Below are 18,812 nucleotides of genomic sequence, written 5' to 3'. Positions count from 1 at the left end.
ATTCTTTGAAGAAATATTTACTGAGCAACTACTATGTGCCAAGCACTGTGCTTGGTGCCGGGCATGAGCAAGAAATCACCCCCGACCTCAGGGAATTTCAGGAGAGGAAAAACGGCAAGTCAAAGGTAATTACAGTATGCTGCAATCAGCATGATATCAAGGGCCGTAACCTCAGTGTTCAGGAATTAGGACACACAGACTATTCTTGGTCATCGACACTTAAGTCCCCCGAGGGCAGTCACAGATGAACAGATAGATCCAAAATATGCCTTGGAAATGTTACTCTTGGAAACACCACAGTTTTTTTCCCTCTATGCTTAAAAACAAACAAACAAACAAACAAACAAACAAACACCTTTGATAGCCACAATCCTGGATCGTCCCCACAAATGCGTGCCCCTGAGCGTGTTTTCCCCTAGATCTTGCTCCCAGGCTGGCGTACCTGAATATTTCCCAGATGCCTCAGCTGTGATGGCTGCAGATGTGTCCCGCTCCGATTTCTCAGAGGCAGCTGCTGGCAGTAGCAAACTGTTCGGCATCATCACATCAGGCACAGGCACCTGTGAGAACCACAGGTGTTCATGTCAAATGTAGCCCAGAAATCAGACTCCATCACATCTGCATTTGGCAGGAGCATAACCCACTTAACATTTTTCCAAACGAAAGCGGGGACATTTTGTGGATCTTACAGGCCAAGGCTATCCCTTTGAATTTTAGATCAATGGTGTTGCGATGCTGTATTCTTCTTTTATTTTTTAAACTACGATTTGAAGGTTTTTGTAGGTCTGTTGTTTTAAAATGATAACCAGGAAATTTTGAAACTCCGCATGCCCACATGAGTCATTTAGTTAACGTAACAGATAAAAAGTAAGACGGTAAAATACACTACTGAAGGGGCGCCTGGGTGGCTCAGTCGGTTAAGCGTCCAGCTTCGGCTCAGGTCATAATCTCACGGGCTGTGAGTTCGAGCCCCGCATCGGGCTCCGTGCTGACAGCTCAGAGCCTGGAGCCTGCTTCGGATTCTGGGTCTCCCTCTCTTTCTCCCCTTCCCTTGCTCGCTCTCGGTCTTTCTCTCTCAAAAATAAACATTTTTAAAAAATTTTAAAAATTTGCTACTGAATATGCTATGCCTTATATCATTTTTTTTTCCTCCAGAAGCAAAAGAGAGAACAAATGGGCCTTGGTTGTGATTTCCATAACACAGTCTGTAAGAGAGCTTTAAGTGGGCAGAAAAAATAAATTCCTCAACCAACAATTACAGATTTTGCACTGAGACTTTTGCAGAGAACATGTCACACGTGCATCAACATGAGGTATCCTTACTGTCATAAGCAGCTTCTCCACACAATCCGGAGACACACTGTGCAAATGCGTCAGATGCAGCTGGAGGTGCATTTTGTTGCTGAGGACGTCCTGACAGAGCGGACAGCAGATGACCGGCTGCACCGAGTGCTGTGACAGGACATGCATCTGGATACGACTTTGGTCCCTACTATTGTAGTTGCAATAAGGACACTGAAAGAACTGGAGAATATGGAATAAACATGGCCGCTGTTAGTTGACGCCCTCGGATGACTTCAGAACATTAGAAGTAACACCAAGAGTTCGTTATGCTGCTGATCACAGTATCTACATACACTTCAACAGCATGAAATCGTGTGGGGCTCGATAACCATCAGGAGCAACAACAACAACAACAATAACAGTAACAATGATAATAATAATAATAGTCAACAACAACAACAGTAACAACGACAATAATAATAATAAACAGGTTTACACAGCAAAGGGAAGAAACGTATCTACCTGCTCGTGACAGAATTTGTTGTCCTCTGCAGGTTTTGATCTTTTTGTCGCAACATCCTCTTCTTTCGCCAGCAGGAGTGGCTGGGTCCCCCCTCCCACACTGACTTTTAGCTCCTTGTCTGGTGTGATTATTCCTGATTCCCAAAAAAAGAATAGAACACCTCAATTTTAAAAAAACTAACAATATCAAATTCTGAAAAATTACATGTTTTTCAAATAGCTCTGACTCTAAATCCACTGACTCCTTAAAATGACTGAACAAACACTTTTAAATGATGGTAATCTCAAAAGGCAAAAAGCACACTTCTTTTTATCTACTAAGTGGACTTTATAAATATATTTTAAAATGTACTTCTGTCTCATGTTTAGATAACCCTAGGTGACCTTGAAAGATTCATCCAGAACACATGCTCTCTGGTGTCTCAGGATGCCTTTATCACATTAAAGCTAATCTACTCCCATTCACAAATGCTAACTTGGAAAATAGTTCCTTTGACTAACATTTAATTACTTATCTTTTTTCTAAAATCCTTGGACACTGAAAACATTTCCAAATACTGAGAAGAACTGACTAGTTATAATTCAGAAACTAAGCTAATATTATTACGTGGTGTGTACAGGATTTAAAAATTACATATCTGTTGCTGCTTTTTGCGATTTACGTTTCACTTCAGATGTTTCAGCAGTTGGCCGTAAACATAACATTATGGCCCGGATCTCAAGAAGACAATTGTTTTATGAGGTTAATCCGAATATTCGGTGTTAAAGATGGTTTAGAATTTTGCCTAGATGAACAATGTAATGTGCAGGGGCTTCACACACATCAAAGAAAAGAGTGCAATTCTAATTTCCCAATCTAACAGAAAATTCTTTCCAGCATCAATTTTCCCGATAATCTCCTCTGTGAGGCTGGATATTACAGCGACATTGGGTAGGCATGTCACATACATCTCACGACAAACACAAAACCTCATTTACCATCCATTCCAATCTCATCATAGCGCGGCATCATCTGACCTTTTTTCTGCTGTTTATTATGAGTATTTCTAATTTTAACTTTCAATTTTCACCATCTTCCAGTCAATTTGCAACTAAATTATTTCCAGGGTGAGGACACTATCACTGGACAACTGGGTGCAAATACATCTTGAAATGCAATGAAGCTAAACCATTGATTGCTATCAGACCCCGCGTAAATATAGAGTCTAGGCGTAATCTGATTGTATGCTGTGCATGAAGATTTATCTTGATTTTTTTTCAATCCACATACGGTTCATATAAATGAACAAATTGCACCTTATTGCAAAATAACCCAGTTTTAATTTAAAAATAAGGTCAAGGATGTTATGGAAACAAAGTAAAAATGAACCAAAAAATATGTTCTTTTTCTAACCTGAATAGAGATGCGTGTTTTTTACCATATAAATTTTAGGAATTTCACATTCAGAAAGAAATTTAAAAGTAAGGTGACTCTGAAGAGACCAAAATAAAAAAAAAATAGAAGTTAAATGACACAACGACAATAATTTTATTCCCTCGAGGTTTGTGGTAGGTACAGAATTAGCACTATGTTTCAACAAATTACACTGCTATTGATTTCTGGATTTACAAACATTAGATTTTATTTGAATTAGTTCATTTGTCTTGTATATACATATGCCTTGGAGAAATTTAGGTTCTTTGTAAATATTTGAAAAAAATGATTTATCATATTTGTATTCGAATGAACTTCAATTTGAGACTGACTGAAGAATTTCATTCCATTGATTAAACAATACCCAAGTACTTGATATCCAAAAGTTAGGTCAAAAACAGGAATGTTTATCTCAGAATTAATTCTGGCATCAAAAAATATGTTTTTCCTTCTCAAAACAGACTTTTTGCTATTGTTTTAAAAGTGTGAAAAATAACATTAGGAAGACACTATGCTATATAGTATCTTGCAAATAAAACTTACTCCCTATGGTGTCAGATCAAGTTCTATAAAATGATTGTCATTTAAATCAGCAAATGTCTACCAGTTGCTTTCTCCTGTGGAACTGAAAGAGTTTTCTTAAAGAGTTCCTTATTAATGAGTAAGAATACATTCCCTTAAAAAGAGTAATACTATGTCATATTCCCTTATCATTCTTTTGTGTACGTGGTAGAATTAGACATGACCAAATAATAAGTTGGTCCAATTCCCTATGCTATCAAAAACTGTCACACGCCAGTCAAAAGATAATCTCCATGACTCTGGTTGCTTGCGGGCCCTATGGAACATCAGCTATAGAATAAACCTCCCATAAACTTCTAAATCTATTAAATTTATAGCTATGGCCTTATTTTCATAAGCTTATATATTCTAATGTTAGTACTATAAAGGATCAAAAATATTGCTTTCATGGTTTGAAACATTTTACTAAGTAAATTTTACAATTTACTACATTTGCTATAGGGTGGTGAAAATATTTGGTATAAAGAATCCATGTTCTTATTTTTACCTTATTAATATTCATCAACAATATATTATACTGTTAATATTCATCAACAGTATATTCTACTGTTTTTTAATTTAGTAACATACCGTGTTGTAGCAAGGAAGCAAAGAGTTAAATTTTAGGGCCATTACTTCATAGCCATTGCTGTCACTGTTGGCTATAGTATTCCACCCAATATATGTGTCAGCTTCAATATTTTTTGGCTAATTAACTTAGTTAATTAAACCATGATCTTAATGTAAGTTAGGAGCTTCCTAAAGACCATCTTATTTTAAATTAAAAAGAAGTTATAAATAAAGGCTGCCTCCCCCCATTTACAGCCAAGCACCCCAGAAATAGATGCCATTGATAAGAAGAAGAAGAGAAAACTGAGATGTAATAACATAACAAGAACAGACTCTTGAGGATAAGGGAGGTCATCAAGATTATTTGCAAAGATGATGGAAGTTACATTTTATGCACACATGCCTTTTCTACTCAAAGGGGTGCTATCTCAGGTATTATGGCCTCCGTGATAAATTGTAGGGCATCAACTCTGGGATCTTTTTCTGAATTGTCTTATCCTAGAAATATATTAAACAAGGGCCTGCCAATTTTGGAGGGTTTTGATTAAGTTTTGTGATTACTCATAGTTTATGTCCGCAACTTTATTTGAACTAAACGCTGTTTGTTACCCGAGACAAAATTTTGAAATGAGATCACAATTCATTTTTCTGTTATTAAGGACATCCCAATATTCTCAAAAAACAATGCCATTTTAATGCATTTTAAACTAAAAAATGAAATCTAATTACAAATAAGTACTGCCAAATAGATGAGCCAATGATTATCTGTCAGTTATGGGATTATTTAGCTTGCATGAGATGGCTAATATAAAAATGACATAATTCATTTTGATTCAGATGCTGCCTACTTAATAATTTTCAATCCCTAAAATACGGAAGGTTGTAAAGTGGTTTATACTCATAATAAGTGAGGAAAATCCAATAGCATATATGTACTCAAAAACAAATCTGGAAAAAAACCAATAAAACAAAAAACGAGTAATTATCTATCAATCAATGTATTTGATAAAGTTTGACTGTTATAAAACTTGAATATAACAAAGGATGTTATTCAACTACAAATAATTCTAAATTATAATTACTGGTACAGTATTCTTTCTAATGAGGCCGGAATGAAAGGATAATTTTAATTGCAATAATGAAGGTTAATTTCCATCCTTCCTCATGTTTACTCCCTTATTAAAAAGTGGTCCCCTTAGCCATGGCAGAGACATATTACATTTTCAATGCAAATGTATTAATCTGGATAAACTCTATATTAATTCTTGTACTGCACAGAGCTATAATTTGGATTATAATTAATCTAAAGTGGCACTAGATTTAAATGACAATATAAATGAGGCATTATGAGGCTTTTCTATTATGAATGAATATTCAACAAATATAACTTGCATATTGCCAAGTCTCATCTTGAAAGCTCCAGTCCTAGAGATTAATGTCAGCAACACAGCACAACAGCTTACACAAACATGGTCTTCCTAATGTGGTGATTCCTTCCTGTCTAAAAATTTCTGTGTTAAAGTGGGGCCACACTGTTTTCCCACCTAACATTTTAAGATAGTGATTAATGTATAAGTTTGCTGGTATTTTTTGACAATTATCACCGACATAAGGAAACAAGCCAATAGAGACGTAAGTGGTTATTCAATCATTAGAAATATTATAAGGAAAAACCCATGTAATAACGTTTTCACTTAATCAGATTCAACTTAAAAAGTGGAAAACTTTGTTGAAAGTTCACATTAGTTGTCAGTTATAAGAACCGTCCTGACGTCTAGGAGGTTTTGAGGCTAAATATTTGCATGGGAGTAATTGCTAATAGTTGGTGCTTAAATTTCACTTTCATCTCTACAGATACACCTGGGGAGGAATTTCTGCAGGAACAAAAAATAGTTTTAAACAACTAACATCATGCAACGTTCTGTATTCTCCCAGAAGCTGAAGCCCTGTCTAGATGGTACAATTAGGAGCTCAAGAAAAGACAATAACTCATCAGGCCATTAGGGAGTGATTGAGTCCATTATTTATACAGAGCAGTAAACTGCTGGTGGAGATACAGCCCCTGCATCTGTGGTATATTCCAAATAAGACTCCTCCCTTGATGGTGATCTTGGATGTGTTTTCAAGAGATTCCCAGAATCCCTCCTTTGGAAGGCATGAGATATTTACAACCAAGCATAATGTCGTATGCCTAAGTATTACATGAGCATTTAACAAACACTAATATGCTATCTGTGTATTTCACACATTGTTTTAAAGAATGGGAGGGATACGCTTTGCAATGTCTTTGGGGATGACTGTGAGAAGGACTCCAGTGAGCACGGACAGAGGCCTGCCGTCCCTGAGGTAGTCAAGCAGTTAGCCTTGATGAGGTCCATCCTTGGACTACCTTGCTATTTCCAATTATTTTCAAATGAGGTTTGGATGGCGCTACCCTTGACCTTAACTGATCACGAGGTATTTCAAACCCCTTGTCAGTAACCTCAGGAGCCAGCTTACTAATATACAGCTATGGCACCTTTTTTACATTGCTTTAGGCTCAATACCAACCTTAGATCCTCTTTGTTTAAATCAAATTAGGATCATATGTTAGCCACTGCATCCTAGACACAAATTTAAGTGGTGCTTTCCCACTGGACTCCTGAGAGAGATTCAGCATTGAACGACGTGGGGTAAGAAGCAGAGAGGCCCTTCAAATAATTTTTGAAGGGAATGCAAAACTTAGATGTGCAAAGACCGAATGACAAATATGGGATAATTCAGATTTAAACAAACTTGCACGTAAAAATGATATCTTTTGCACAACCCAATGTCTTCATAGTGAAAACAAGCTTCTTTATATATGCAGCTGTCACTGGAATTCAAGGAAAAGATAGATGAGTACCTGAAACTAATAGGCTTGAACCCGTTTCAGCACTTCTTCTGCTTCAATGAGTCCAACATAATAAAACTAGGTATAGCGTGCAGCAAAAGTAGCCAATGTAATATTCATTGCGACCATAGATTTCCATCTCATACATACAAAGCATGGATGAAGTCATATATTTGCCAAATCAAACACAGAAAAAGCCTTAGGTATCCACACCAGATGCTGGCCTAGGGTTTGTTTGTGCACAAGTAAATGTCATGACACGAAGGTTTGTTTTCAAAGACAGTAGCTTTCATTACTGGGATTTGTCTATTCTAGAAGATCAAAATTACCCAGCACCTAATCCCTTTTCAATGATATTTCCTCTTTCTTAGGCTGAATCATCTGTAAACTTTTCCACTGGATTTTGTTTGAAATGCCTCAAATAGATGCCCTTAAAAAGAGCAAATTCCTGAGTGTAGGTTGTAAAAAAGCAAGGAAAAATAACATTTATTTTTAGGGTTACGTGGTTTGGGGGGGTGCATGTGACTGAATGAAAAAAATTCAAGTGATATCTAATCCTGTGCTTATGAAAAATTAATATGCCATCAGAGGAATCACAAGTATAGCTAAGATTAATGAAAGGCGCTTAAAAAATTACAAGCACACAAACTGATTTGATTAAAAAATAATCTTGCTGGTCGTCCTGTAATATTCTTCAACTTATCCACATCTATTCTGTCAGATGGTTATGATTAAAAATAGGTCAATGGGAGGCTACTGATAGAAATCACATGCAAAATGCACATGCAATGAATAGTAGTGGGAATGTTCAGACAGTTTAAAATGAATAAAAGCTTTTAATAAGCTTTGGTGGGGGGTGAAGGAAGGGCTGATTGCAGGGAATGGCAGGGGAGGGGGGGAGGGTCAGCGGGGTTGGGGTGGGGGGGTGGGGGGAGAAAGGTGAGGGATGCTAGCATCTTACCAGAATCTTTATTAGAGTTTTTGCCTTCACTGTTGTCTCGCTCACACGTGTCTCTCTCGTCATCCTCTGCCACTGAGGCAGGCTTGCCGGCTCCTTCAGCCTCCTCACTCTGTTCTTCTGTCAAGAAAAACAGACCAGTCAGTAGGATTGAAAACCCCAGAAACGTGCACACTGAAATCAACGTGACCATGGAAAAGCAGTGCTCTTTGTGAATCGTCTGCAGACATTTACTCCGAAAAGAGAAGATAAATTTATTCCAAAGTCTCTGTTAGAACCTGCTGACTGCACCAATGCAAATTTTCATCTAAGGGAGCCTCTTTCACACCCATTGAGGAAATGCGCCTGTGCTAAATTAGAATAAGAGAAAGCATTTTAAGTACGGTCCAAGCTAGAAAAGATTTAACAAGAGGTGCACAGCAGTTGTGTCCTCTTAACAGTAGAAACTTGTAAACTACAAGCTACATAGGCCTACTGTTTCTGTGGACTTGGACCAATGACAGGACAAATCCAATTCTTGGAAAAAATTCTTGGTGAAATAATGTGATCGTGATGGGTTAAATGTAAGACAGGTGCTACCCCTGTCTTCAGTCCCCAGGCCCCAGGGGAATTTTTTGGAATTTGTCAGAGTAGGATCTCAAAACTTCAGTTACATTGGTGTGTGTGTGTGTGTGTGTGTGTGTGTGCACGCGCGTGTGTGTGTGTTTCTATAGGGGGAGCTATACAGAGTACAGGACATAAGAAGGTATACTTCTTCTATGACAACCACGTCACCCCACACCTCATTCACGGGTTCACACCAGCTAGATTACATGGAAATCCTCATAGTAACTCAACCCTATTTAATTATTCTGTAAATCTTAGCTATGCTGCTGCTGGTGGATTAATCTGTTTATGCAGTTAGCCTCTATGCTGGGTCTGTGTAGCACTAATCCGTGAAAGGCCCACTGTTCTCTTTCATCCTGCGATCATTTGTCTCTCACTGTGCTGATGTCACATTTTAATGAATTTTTAGCAATCTGAGTAATGCCAGATAACCAGACTCGCAACTCCCCACAGCATGGCATGCTGTTTTCATTGCAGCACAAAAAATAAAAATCATATTCCCCTGTTCAGGTAGGAATTACATAAATTAGGAGAAGAAGGTAAAATGGGATTTGAAGCACCAGGCTGCTCAATTTCATAAAATCTTTAATGACCATATAAATTAACCCTGGAAAGGCAAAAGGTCATCGACACACATTTGCATACACTCTTCTATTTGCTTTTGATAAGCAGAGCTTTTATGCAGAGAACATGATACAATTAACCCTTCAATAACCATACAAAACGCTGCTGCGGACATTTTAAGTGTCAAGCATTAACTGAAAATTACACACTGCATAAAATTTTCATTGCAAATGCTATAGTGATTGAAAGGGGAAATCGTGGCCCTCTCCACACCCCATGTTTTATTAATAACGTTCTGACAGCAGAATGAAATATCCACTGTCATATGTAGCAGCTGAGCACAAAAAAAAAAAACATGCTATTTAGTGCCTCACCGGCCGGCCCTGCTCTACAACTGTGCGAGCAGGAAACAACAGAAGGGGGCACTTCTGGGCTCAATGGGGAAACTCCAAAAAGCCGAGGGGAAAACAAGGGCATTTAATAAATTTGAAACAAGAATTTGTTTCAACTGTGAGTCCTCAAAGGCACCACACAAATCCATTTATTCCATAGTTGCACTCTGCCACTGCACAAAAGCAGAGCTGAGGTCCGTGGGGGAGGGGGTCAGTCATCTGAGGACTGTGGGGGAAGCTTCCCTTTCAGGCAAATACCTGTGAAATATTTCCTCTAAGAGGGGAGAATCAACACTTCTTAAGGCCCTAGCCTGCTTTCACCCCCCCATCAGCGATAATTACTGATCAAACACAGGCTCCCTCAGCCCAGCAGGGGCCAGCCTGGGTGGGGACCGTGGCCAGTTTGGTTTGGGGGGCTGGAAGGCCGAGGTCATGACTGGATGGGGCTGTTTCCCTGCCAAGTGCACACATGTGACATGACATCCAGTGTCAGGCCCTCCACCTACGACAGCCCATGGCAATTACTTTTCAACTCGTCCTGGGGAAGGGATGCAACACTTCTTTGAGTAGATTTACTGGACCTTTCCCCCAGGGCTGGAAAATGAAGTGTCAGAGTGCTACTGAGTGTCCTTATCTTGAGGGGACATAAAATTGTAAGGGCTATCGCAACTCACATTAATAAAACATAGCGTGTCAGGAGGAGAAAACAAAACTTATGAAGGCACTAAAAGACAAAACTACAGTATAATCTGGGTCTCATCGGACGGTTTTCGCAGGGTCTTCTTCATTTTCCAGGATGTGTTTTAAGTGTGAGAGAAATTCCCAGACATGCTCTTCTATACATCACTGTGGTGTCTGACCTCAGCCTGACCCTGGCAACAGTTTGAGAAATCTGAATGTGAACAAAGACTCTGTGTCAGCAGCAGGGAAAGATTGTGGGGTAGACTCTCCCCATCAACTTAATCGCAAACAGCAGTTCTGAGGCCATAACTTGGCCTGACTCTTCCAGGCCACAACTCATAACCTCTAGAGGCGGATTTGCCCGCACTGCCTCTGCTTCTGTGACTTTTTTCCCCTCTCTCTTTTCTGGTTCTTCCTTTGAAGTAGGCAGGCAATTAGCTCTAATGCGCAAGCAATTCAGACCTGTTTTGTGGTTTGGAAGGCGCAAGCTGTTTATTACAGGTAGGCTCTTTGGAGCCATAGAACTTTGCAAATTTCTAATCACGCAAAAAATAATCAAAGGGTGACTTATATACACCATAAAGTTTCATACAAGCCAGAAAAAAAAGAGCCTCACTTTCATTCGTAAAGAGAGCTTTTGAAATAAATTTGACATTCATTCTATAAATAGACTTTAGAGTCAAGAATATTAATGAGGAGAAACAGCTTTCTCTAGGAAAACCGTAGGCTGGATCTGGGGTTAAGGGAAGGAGTGTCTACTTTGTAATTTTCTAGTACCACATTTACCTCAACAGTAAAATGCCGTAAAATATAAGATGCTTTATAGGACACAAAATATGTATATTATATTAATGTATTCATATGTAATACTAATGTATTAAAGGAATGCCTTAAAACGAAGGAAAATTCCATAAAATTCCAATCCATAAAATTCCAAAATAAAGACACTAAGTTATATAAAATTCCAAAATGAAGATGTTAAGGCAGTTTTCATTTTCAATAGGTTTCTTCACTAACGGATTACAAATAACAATAATGAAAGTATTACAACATTTCATAACACTGTTGTATTTACAGAACATGTATTTTTAATTAGTGTTTTGCCTTACGGAATATAAAAATACAGTATTTATTCATATGTTACACTTTATGACATGAATGTACTTAAGTTTAAAATGCATTTGGGTCCTGTAGAACTTTCCAATTTTCTTTTCTTTTTTTCTTTTCTTTTCTTTTCTTTTCTTTTCTTTTCTTTTCTCCTCTCTTCTCTCCTCTCCTCTCCTTTCCTTTCCTTTCCTTTCCTTTCCTTTCCTTTCCTTTCCTTTCCTTTTTAAACTTATTTACTTTGAGAGAGAGAGAGAGCGAGCACACACTGGTGTGTGCGTGAGTGGGGGAGGGGCAGAGAGAAAGAGACAGAATCCCAAGCAGGCTCTGTGCTGTCAGTGCAGAGCCCGACAAGGGGCTCCGTCTCACAAACCATAAGATCGTGACCTCAGCCGAAATCAAGAGTTGGGTCCTCCAGGTGCTCCATTCCCAGTTTTCAAATAAGTGATAGTACATTTTTTGTTTTTAAATATTTCAAAATACTAGGAAGAAGAGAAAATACTACTGTAGTCTTATACTTTTCAAGTGTGTTACAATAACTTCCCCTAGCATTTTTATCATACCTAACATATGATCTTATAAGTTACTCTACACATACACATAAACTATATTTCAAAGAAAGAAAAGTTTTTGAATAACTAGCTTAGAATACTTCCTTTTGAATAATAAAAAAATGACTGGAAAATCACTATTAATTTATTCTATAAAATTATACAATTTCTAAGCAAATCTATTTCGGTAGTAGCCCTCTGATCTAAGCACCAGCCAGTTGCGCTTGGTTCCCATTGTTTTTTTATACAATTAGGTTTGGGAACCCTCTGAGTTGTCTGAGGAAAACACTGCATACTTTTTAAGCCCAAGGAGGAATCATGTAAAGAGGAAGCAGAGGAGAGTAACTGAAACACTTCATATATTAGTTTTAATTTTAGCTATTGAGCATCTACTCTAGATACCTAGCTTATAAGAATTCTTTCCTGAACTCCCCCATTGTCTCTCTGCCCAGTCCTACTCCAACCAAATCTATCCTCAGTTTGATCTATTTAAACCCGACTTCCCCACTTAAAATCTTAGAGTATCTAAAATCTAAAAGCTCAATCTTCCATACATGGTAAGAATATCTTCAAGATACCTGGTCCCTATCTACCACCCCACTCTCATCTTTCTTTCCTTCCTGCCCAGCACTTAATTTTGAAAACAGTCTTCTCAAACGTTAGGGCACCAGAATCACATGGAAGACTTGTTAAAACAAAGACTCGACATCTCTAAGCTCCCAGGTGATGCTGTACTACTGGTCCAATGGCCATATTTCGTGAACCCACTGTTCTAGAAACATGTAACCATTATTAATGCCCTCCTCCTCCCCTGTAAGATATGCCATTATATTTTCTTGTCTTATCTAGAACAATTTATTACCACTGTATAACCGCCACTTTTCCTTCAAGCACAGCATGGGAAATATCAGTTTCATCATCCATAAAAATGGGGTTAATAACCCCTGCCTCATAGGTTTGTTCTAAGATAATGAATAAAAATCAGTCAGTGCAGAGCTTAACACAAAGTAAGTGCTAAAAATGCTACCCATGTTATTACTAGTGTTATTAATTACTTCTTTCTCCAAAAACTCTTCCCTGAATGTTGAACAAAGATTAATGGTTCTAGATACATTTTTGAATTTTTTAAAATTTATTTTTTGCTTTTATTTTCTTATGCATTGATGTAAAAAAACCTGACCCTAAGATATGAAAATTATCTGTGTATAGCCTACTTCCCCTAATAGGTACATCTTTACTGAAAACAGTAATTATATTTTTTATTTTTGTGCCAGAAGCACCTAGAACAGTGCCTGGAATATAATTTTTTTTAATGTTTACTTATTTTTGAGAGAGAGAGAGGCAGACTGCAAATGGGGGAAGGGCAGCGAGAGAGGGAGACACAGAATCAGAAGCAGGCTCCAGGCTCTGAGCTATCAGCACAAAGCCCGACACGGGACTCGAACCCATGAACTGTGAGATCATGACCTGAGCCGAAGTCAGACGCTTAACTGACTGAGCCACCCAGGCGTCCCAACAGTGCCTGAAATACAGAAGGCAGGCAATACTTAGTAGTTGGAACACTAAATTCAATTTAGAAAGCAAAATTATGAGAAGAAAAGGAGGAGTCCAGATTCTATTCCATTCTTCTATTTCCCTTCAATAAAACTTTAAGAAGGTACTTGTTTGATTTTGGCCTTGTTTGTTTGTTTGCATTTTCTCTTTCTCTACTAAATCACATCTATTATTCAACTCTCCAGTCAGGCTTCAAATCGACTGGTCTTCGCAGAGCCACTAAGGACTTCCATGCTGTGAAATGCAGTGACCACTTTTCCATCTGCATATTACGTAACCTGGCTCAGCAGAAGTTACTATGCCCTTGCCCTTGAAAAAAAGCCCCCCTCTTGAATTTCATTGCATCAGACTGTTGTGACTTTGTTCTACCTCTCTGCAAGTTCCCTCTTATTCCCCTTTGCTAAGGCCATCTCCACTTAAAATCTAAATATTGGAGGGGTGCCTGGATGGCTCAGTTGGTTAAGCATCCGATTTTTGACTTTGGCTTGAGTCAGGATCTAATGGTTTGTGAGATCGAGCCCTGTGGTCGGGCTTTGTCCTGTCAGAATGGAGCCTGTTAGTGATTCTCTCTCTCTCTCTCTCTCTCTCACTGCCCCTCCCCCTAACTCTTTCTCAGATAAATAAATGTAAAAAAAAAATCTAAATATTGACGTGTCTCCAGCACTGGCCTGAAGCCCTATTGTCTTCTCTGTCTACAAAGAGAGTTTAATTTGAGGAAAAATAATAATCTTCCTAGATGGTAGCATCCAGATCCCTTACTTTAAATGTGTATCTCCATTTGGATGTCTAGAAGATATACCAACTTCATGTGCCTAATTTTAACTTTTGGCCCCCCCTCAACACAACTCACTCTGTTTCACCCCAATCTCTCTATCTTAGTTAATGGTGCCACCACCGTCGACCGAAGCAAGAGTCGTCCTTGACTCTTCTCTTTCTCTCATCGGCATACAATCTATTAGCAAGTTCTGTTATCTCAAATTCCAAAACACTTAGTACACACTAAATCTGTCTATTTCTCTAGATTTCCATTGTCAGTACCCGCATCTCTTACCTGGATTTTGAAATGGTTTAATAATGAGGTAAGACTTGCTCCTGCTTTCCTACAACTTATGCTGCACATCTTAATAAAAGCAAGCTATTCTCCTACTTGAACCCTGCCACACTTCCTATTTCACTTAGAATAATGCACCAACTTCTTACTATGGCTGAAGTGACCAGGCCTTTGGCTACCTTTATGACTGCACCTTATGCCACTCCCCTACTCATTCATTAACCTCTCCACATTAGCTGTCTTTCTCTTCCTGGAACATGACCAACTTCTTCCCACCTCTACCTGAAAGGCATTTCCCCAGATTCTGGCTCCTTCTCATTATTTAGGACTCAGTTCACCTGTCATTTCCTCAGAGAACTTCTCTGACCATTACTTTTTTTTTTTAAGTTTATTCAGTTTGAGAGAGAGAGAAAGGGTGCACCAGGGCAGGGGCAGAGAGAGAGGAGGGAGAGAGAATACCAAGCAGGCTCCATGCTGTCAGCGCAGAGCCCAATGTAGGGCTCAATCCCACGAACCTTGAGATCATGACCTGAGACAAAATCAAGAGTCAGAAGCATTAACCGACTGAGCCACACAGGTGCCCCTCTGACCACTGCTTCTAAAGGGGTGCATCATCTATCATAAAGGTGTGATTCTGAGACTTTAGTGGGAATCACATCACCTGGACGGCTTGTTACCTACAGATTGCCAGGCTGCATCCTCAGTGTTTCTGATTCTGTAAATCTAGGATGGGGGGCCAAGAACTTGAATTCTTACAATTCCCAGTTTGTGCTGATGCTTTGAGTTTGTTTGAGCACGCTTTGAGAACCTTTGCTGTAGCACATTACCTCTTTCACTTCATTACATTTACTGAAATCTGAAGATAACTTATTTATTTGTATAGAAATATCATCTAAAAACTGAGAGAACTCATCTGTCTTATTCATGACCGATGCCCAACAGTCTCTGGCACTAATATTCTGAGTAAAATCGATGATTCCTAGTTTTCTTCTTTGCGATAACTATGTCTATGGCAGGATGGCATCAGTTAAGATGGGGGAGAAGAAACAGTTTCGCCAAAAAGAGAAATTCCACTTGGAATTTGTTGTATCAGACTTTCCTGTACAACATCTCCATGGAAATATCCAGAAATCCCAAGAGTATCTCAGTATAAAGCTTCTCAGAGACCAAGGTGAAGGTGTAGATTTCGGTGCCCTTGTTTACAAAGCAACAAATAAATTTATTGACAGAGAATGTCTTCCTTTTAGTTTGATATTTTTGTCATAGTCTTGATTTTTGGCCTATTGCTTCCAAACTGATTATTAATGAAATCCTTTGATTGGCTTGAGGTGAGGGAGGCAAACTGTTGTATGCTATTTTATTTTAAATATGCTCTCTAGTTTTCTAGGGGAAAATAACACAAAAAATGAAAAAGCATTCATGAGAATGAATAGGTGAAGGTAAACTTAATGTTAAAGAATTTTAAAAAAATTAATGTTTATTTATTTTTGAGAGAGAGAGAGACAGAGCATGAGCAAGGGAGACGCAGAGAGAGAGGGAGACACAGAATTCAAAACAGGCTCCAGGCTCTGAGCTGTCAGCACAGAGCCCGACACGGGGCTCGAACTCACGGACCATGAGATCATGACCTGAGCCAAAGTCGGACGTTTAACCAACTGAACCACCCAGGCATCCTTAACTTTAAAGAATTTTTAAAGAGAGAAGTCCTGACTTTATATTGAAGGAACGTTTTCACCTGCAAAAAAGTATTTCAGTTCCCTATTATGAATGCAAAGGACTTTTTATAACCATTTTGGCACATGATTATTTTATAATCATATATGGCGCATTATTATTCCAATTGTATAAATCTGATAATTGTGATCATACTTATATAGCAGGAATCAATGAGGTGCGTCATGGCACCATGGGTGGATTTCCTCTTAAAGTATCTGAATATAATGCAGCTAAGAAAGCACAGCTGCCATTTTTTTTTAACACACACACACACACACACACACTCTCGATGTAAGGGACTAATAAATGTGCTGATATGACTATACAAAGTCCAGTCAACTCGTTAATTACCAAAAACAACTCCACTAACTAATTTGGGGAAAAACAGTATTTGGCTTCTTGACTTAGAGTTTGTATAAAACTGACCACTTAGGTGAAATTTGATAGTGTATGAATGTAGATGTGAGAAATTATCCTGCAGAAGTGACTTGTTCTTTAAAACGTTACTTTGTATATGTGTCCAAATATCCGGCATATTTAATTTTGCTTTTTAACTTACCTGTATAAGAGATCTGATCAGATCTAATTAGAGCACTTTCAGAGACACATTTCAAACATAAATTACGAGAGTCACAAGTGGAACGCAGTTAGGACCACGAGATTTCGAGAAGGAGTAGACCAGTTACCTGAGGTTGCTCTCAACTGCTGCTCCGGAAGATCATCCTCACAGGTCCTGGCTCCCAAAGAGGCAGTTTCTGCAGACGACATTAGAATGAAAAGTAATGAGCATCCCACGTCCAGCTCTGCAGTCACAGCCAGTATCCCAAGAACCCCAAATGTGGCTTTCAAAGAAATTAGCACCAGGTGGGGCTCAGGCGAGACTCCAGGACACCTTACATTCCAGTGAACAGTGGTTAGCAAAATGAGTCCAGAGAGCAGTAAGCTTAGATCAAATTCTCGAGCCCCAGCACACAACGAATGCAATACAAACAAAATACGGAAGCGGGGAGGTTCATCCTGATTTTTACTTCTTGGATATTTGGCCAGACCTCCATTGTGGGATCATGTGTTACAATAACAATGGCACATTGCATACATTGTGAGCATACTGTAACTTCTCTGTCAAGACAGTGAAAAAGAAAAAAAAACAAAACCAAAAGACCCCCCAAAACTTCAATATATGATAGTTGATGTGAGAGGCCAAAGCAAAAACGCAATCACCTGAGGAAACCTGAAGAGTATGTTCAAGTCATCAACAAATCCACATCTTCATTCCGATCTTTGATTTGAGCTTCAGAGCAGAAGTACCAACAAGGCCCTGGTTTGCCAACCTCAACCCCAAGCACAAATCAGTATTTTCACCTATCTCTGTTCTTCCTTTGTGCTCCCTGTTGTGCAGAAATCTATACAAAATGACTGGACCACAGAAATCACCCTCAACCTCTCATTCTATCTCTACACTGAGTCCTCCCATGCTGTTGATGCTACGGGAGTGTCTCTTGTCATGTGCGTTTCTCTATTCCTCTGTCATCTTCTCTTTCCTGACAAGTTCAGTAGCCTGCACAACAGTCTTCCTGCCTTGAATTCCTTGTCTCGTCAGTCTAACCTCTTACAATACTGCGAGAACTCTTTTTCCAGAATACAGAATTGCCTAAATTCCAGTCCTGGCTCCATGAATTTCTAGGTAAGGGTATCAATTAGGCATATAACTCAACCTTTCTCAGCCTCAATTCTTTTGTGATATGCAGCTATAATTGTATAAACAGTCAACAATTATAAGAAAAAATAATATACATAAAGACATCACATGATATGGTCTTCAAAGTGAGAAAAAGCTGGATTATATTAAGAGGTTGAAAGGTCACCACACAATTCTTGCACTGCCAAAGAGACTCATGTTTAATACTTCTGGGCACTAGCATCTCTGGTTGATTCTGAAGCCTTTAATTAAACAAATAATTACCCTTGGAAATAGAAGTGCACACCAAGGCATTATTATTGCATTTACTGATTGTTTTCCCTATTATGTACACCACCTCTAGCCTCTGGTGGTCACCTATTTAAAGAGAATGATAATAAACCCTCAGTGTCTTTGCCCCAATAACACCAAAACACATTATGGGTTGTTTTTTTGTTTGTTTTTGCTTTTTTGTTTTTCTTTTTTTGTAGCCATATCTTAAATTAGTCTTGAAGGGAAGAATTTATCCTAGTTCTTGCTTAGAAATCCAGATAACTTCCAAACAGATCACAGTATTGATATCCACCCAATATGTCGTTCAAGAAACCCACCTTCTTCCTCTTGGCAACCTCTCGGATCTCTATGCTTTGACCAATGCTGTTCCTTTTATTTTGTGAATGTCTTTTGGTTCTTCTCCTATGAACCTTATTTTTCCCTCAAAACCTAAAGCAAGT

The 18,812-nt window shown here is 38.6% G+C and overlaps 1 protein-coding gene across 1 annotated transcript in view; it reads right to left on the bottom strand.

Annotated features, from left to right (window-relative positions):
- Window positions 1-18,812, bottom strand: part of ZFHX4 (zinc finger homeobox 4) — a 158,589-nt gene that overhangs the window by 14,350 nt on the left and 125,427 nt on the right. Inside the window, exons 4-8 of the mRNA XM_047073769.1 lie at window positions 17,087-17,155; window positions 8,185-8,301; window positions 1,807-1,940; window positions 1,324-1,524; window positions 443-560 (exon numbers count right to left, since the gene is read on the bottom strand). Of these exons, the coding sequence (XP_046929725.1) occupies window positions 443-560; window positions 1,324-1,524; window positions 1,807-1,940; window positions 8,185-8,301; window positions 17,087-17,155 (639 nt within the window). The remainder of the gene's footprint in view (window positions 1-442; window positions 561-1,323; window positions 1,525-1,806; window positions 1,941-8,184; window positions 8,302-17,086; window positions 17,156-18,812) is intronic.

This window comes from Lynx rufus, unplaced genomic scaffold (assembly GCF_022079265.1).
Source record: "Lynx rufus isolate CCGP_SWC_20201006 ecotype Redwood Valley unplaced genomic scaffold, mLynRuf1.p SCAF_12, whole genome shotgun sequence".
Taxonomy (NCBI): domain Eukaryota; kingdom Metazoa; phylum Chordata; class Mammalia; order Carnivora; family Felidae; genus Lynx; species Lynx rufus.
The sequence above is the reverse complement of the archived record's forward strand: the minus strand, read 5'-3'. Positions and strand labels throughout refer to the sequence as shown.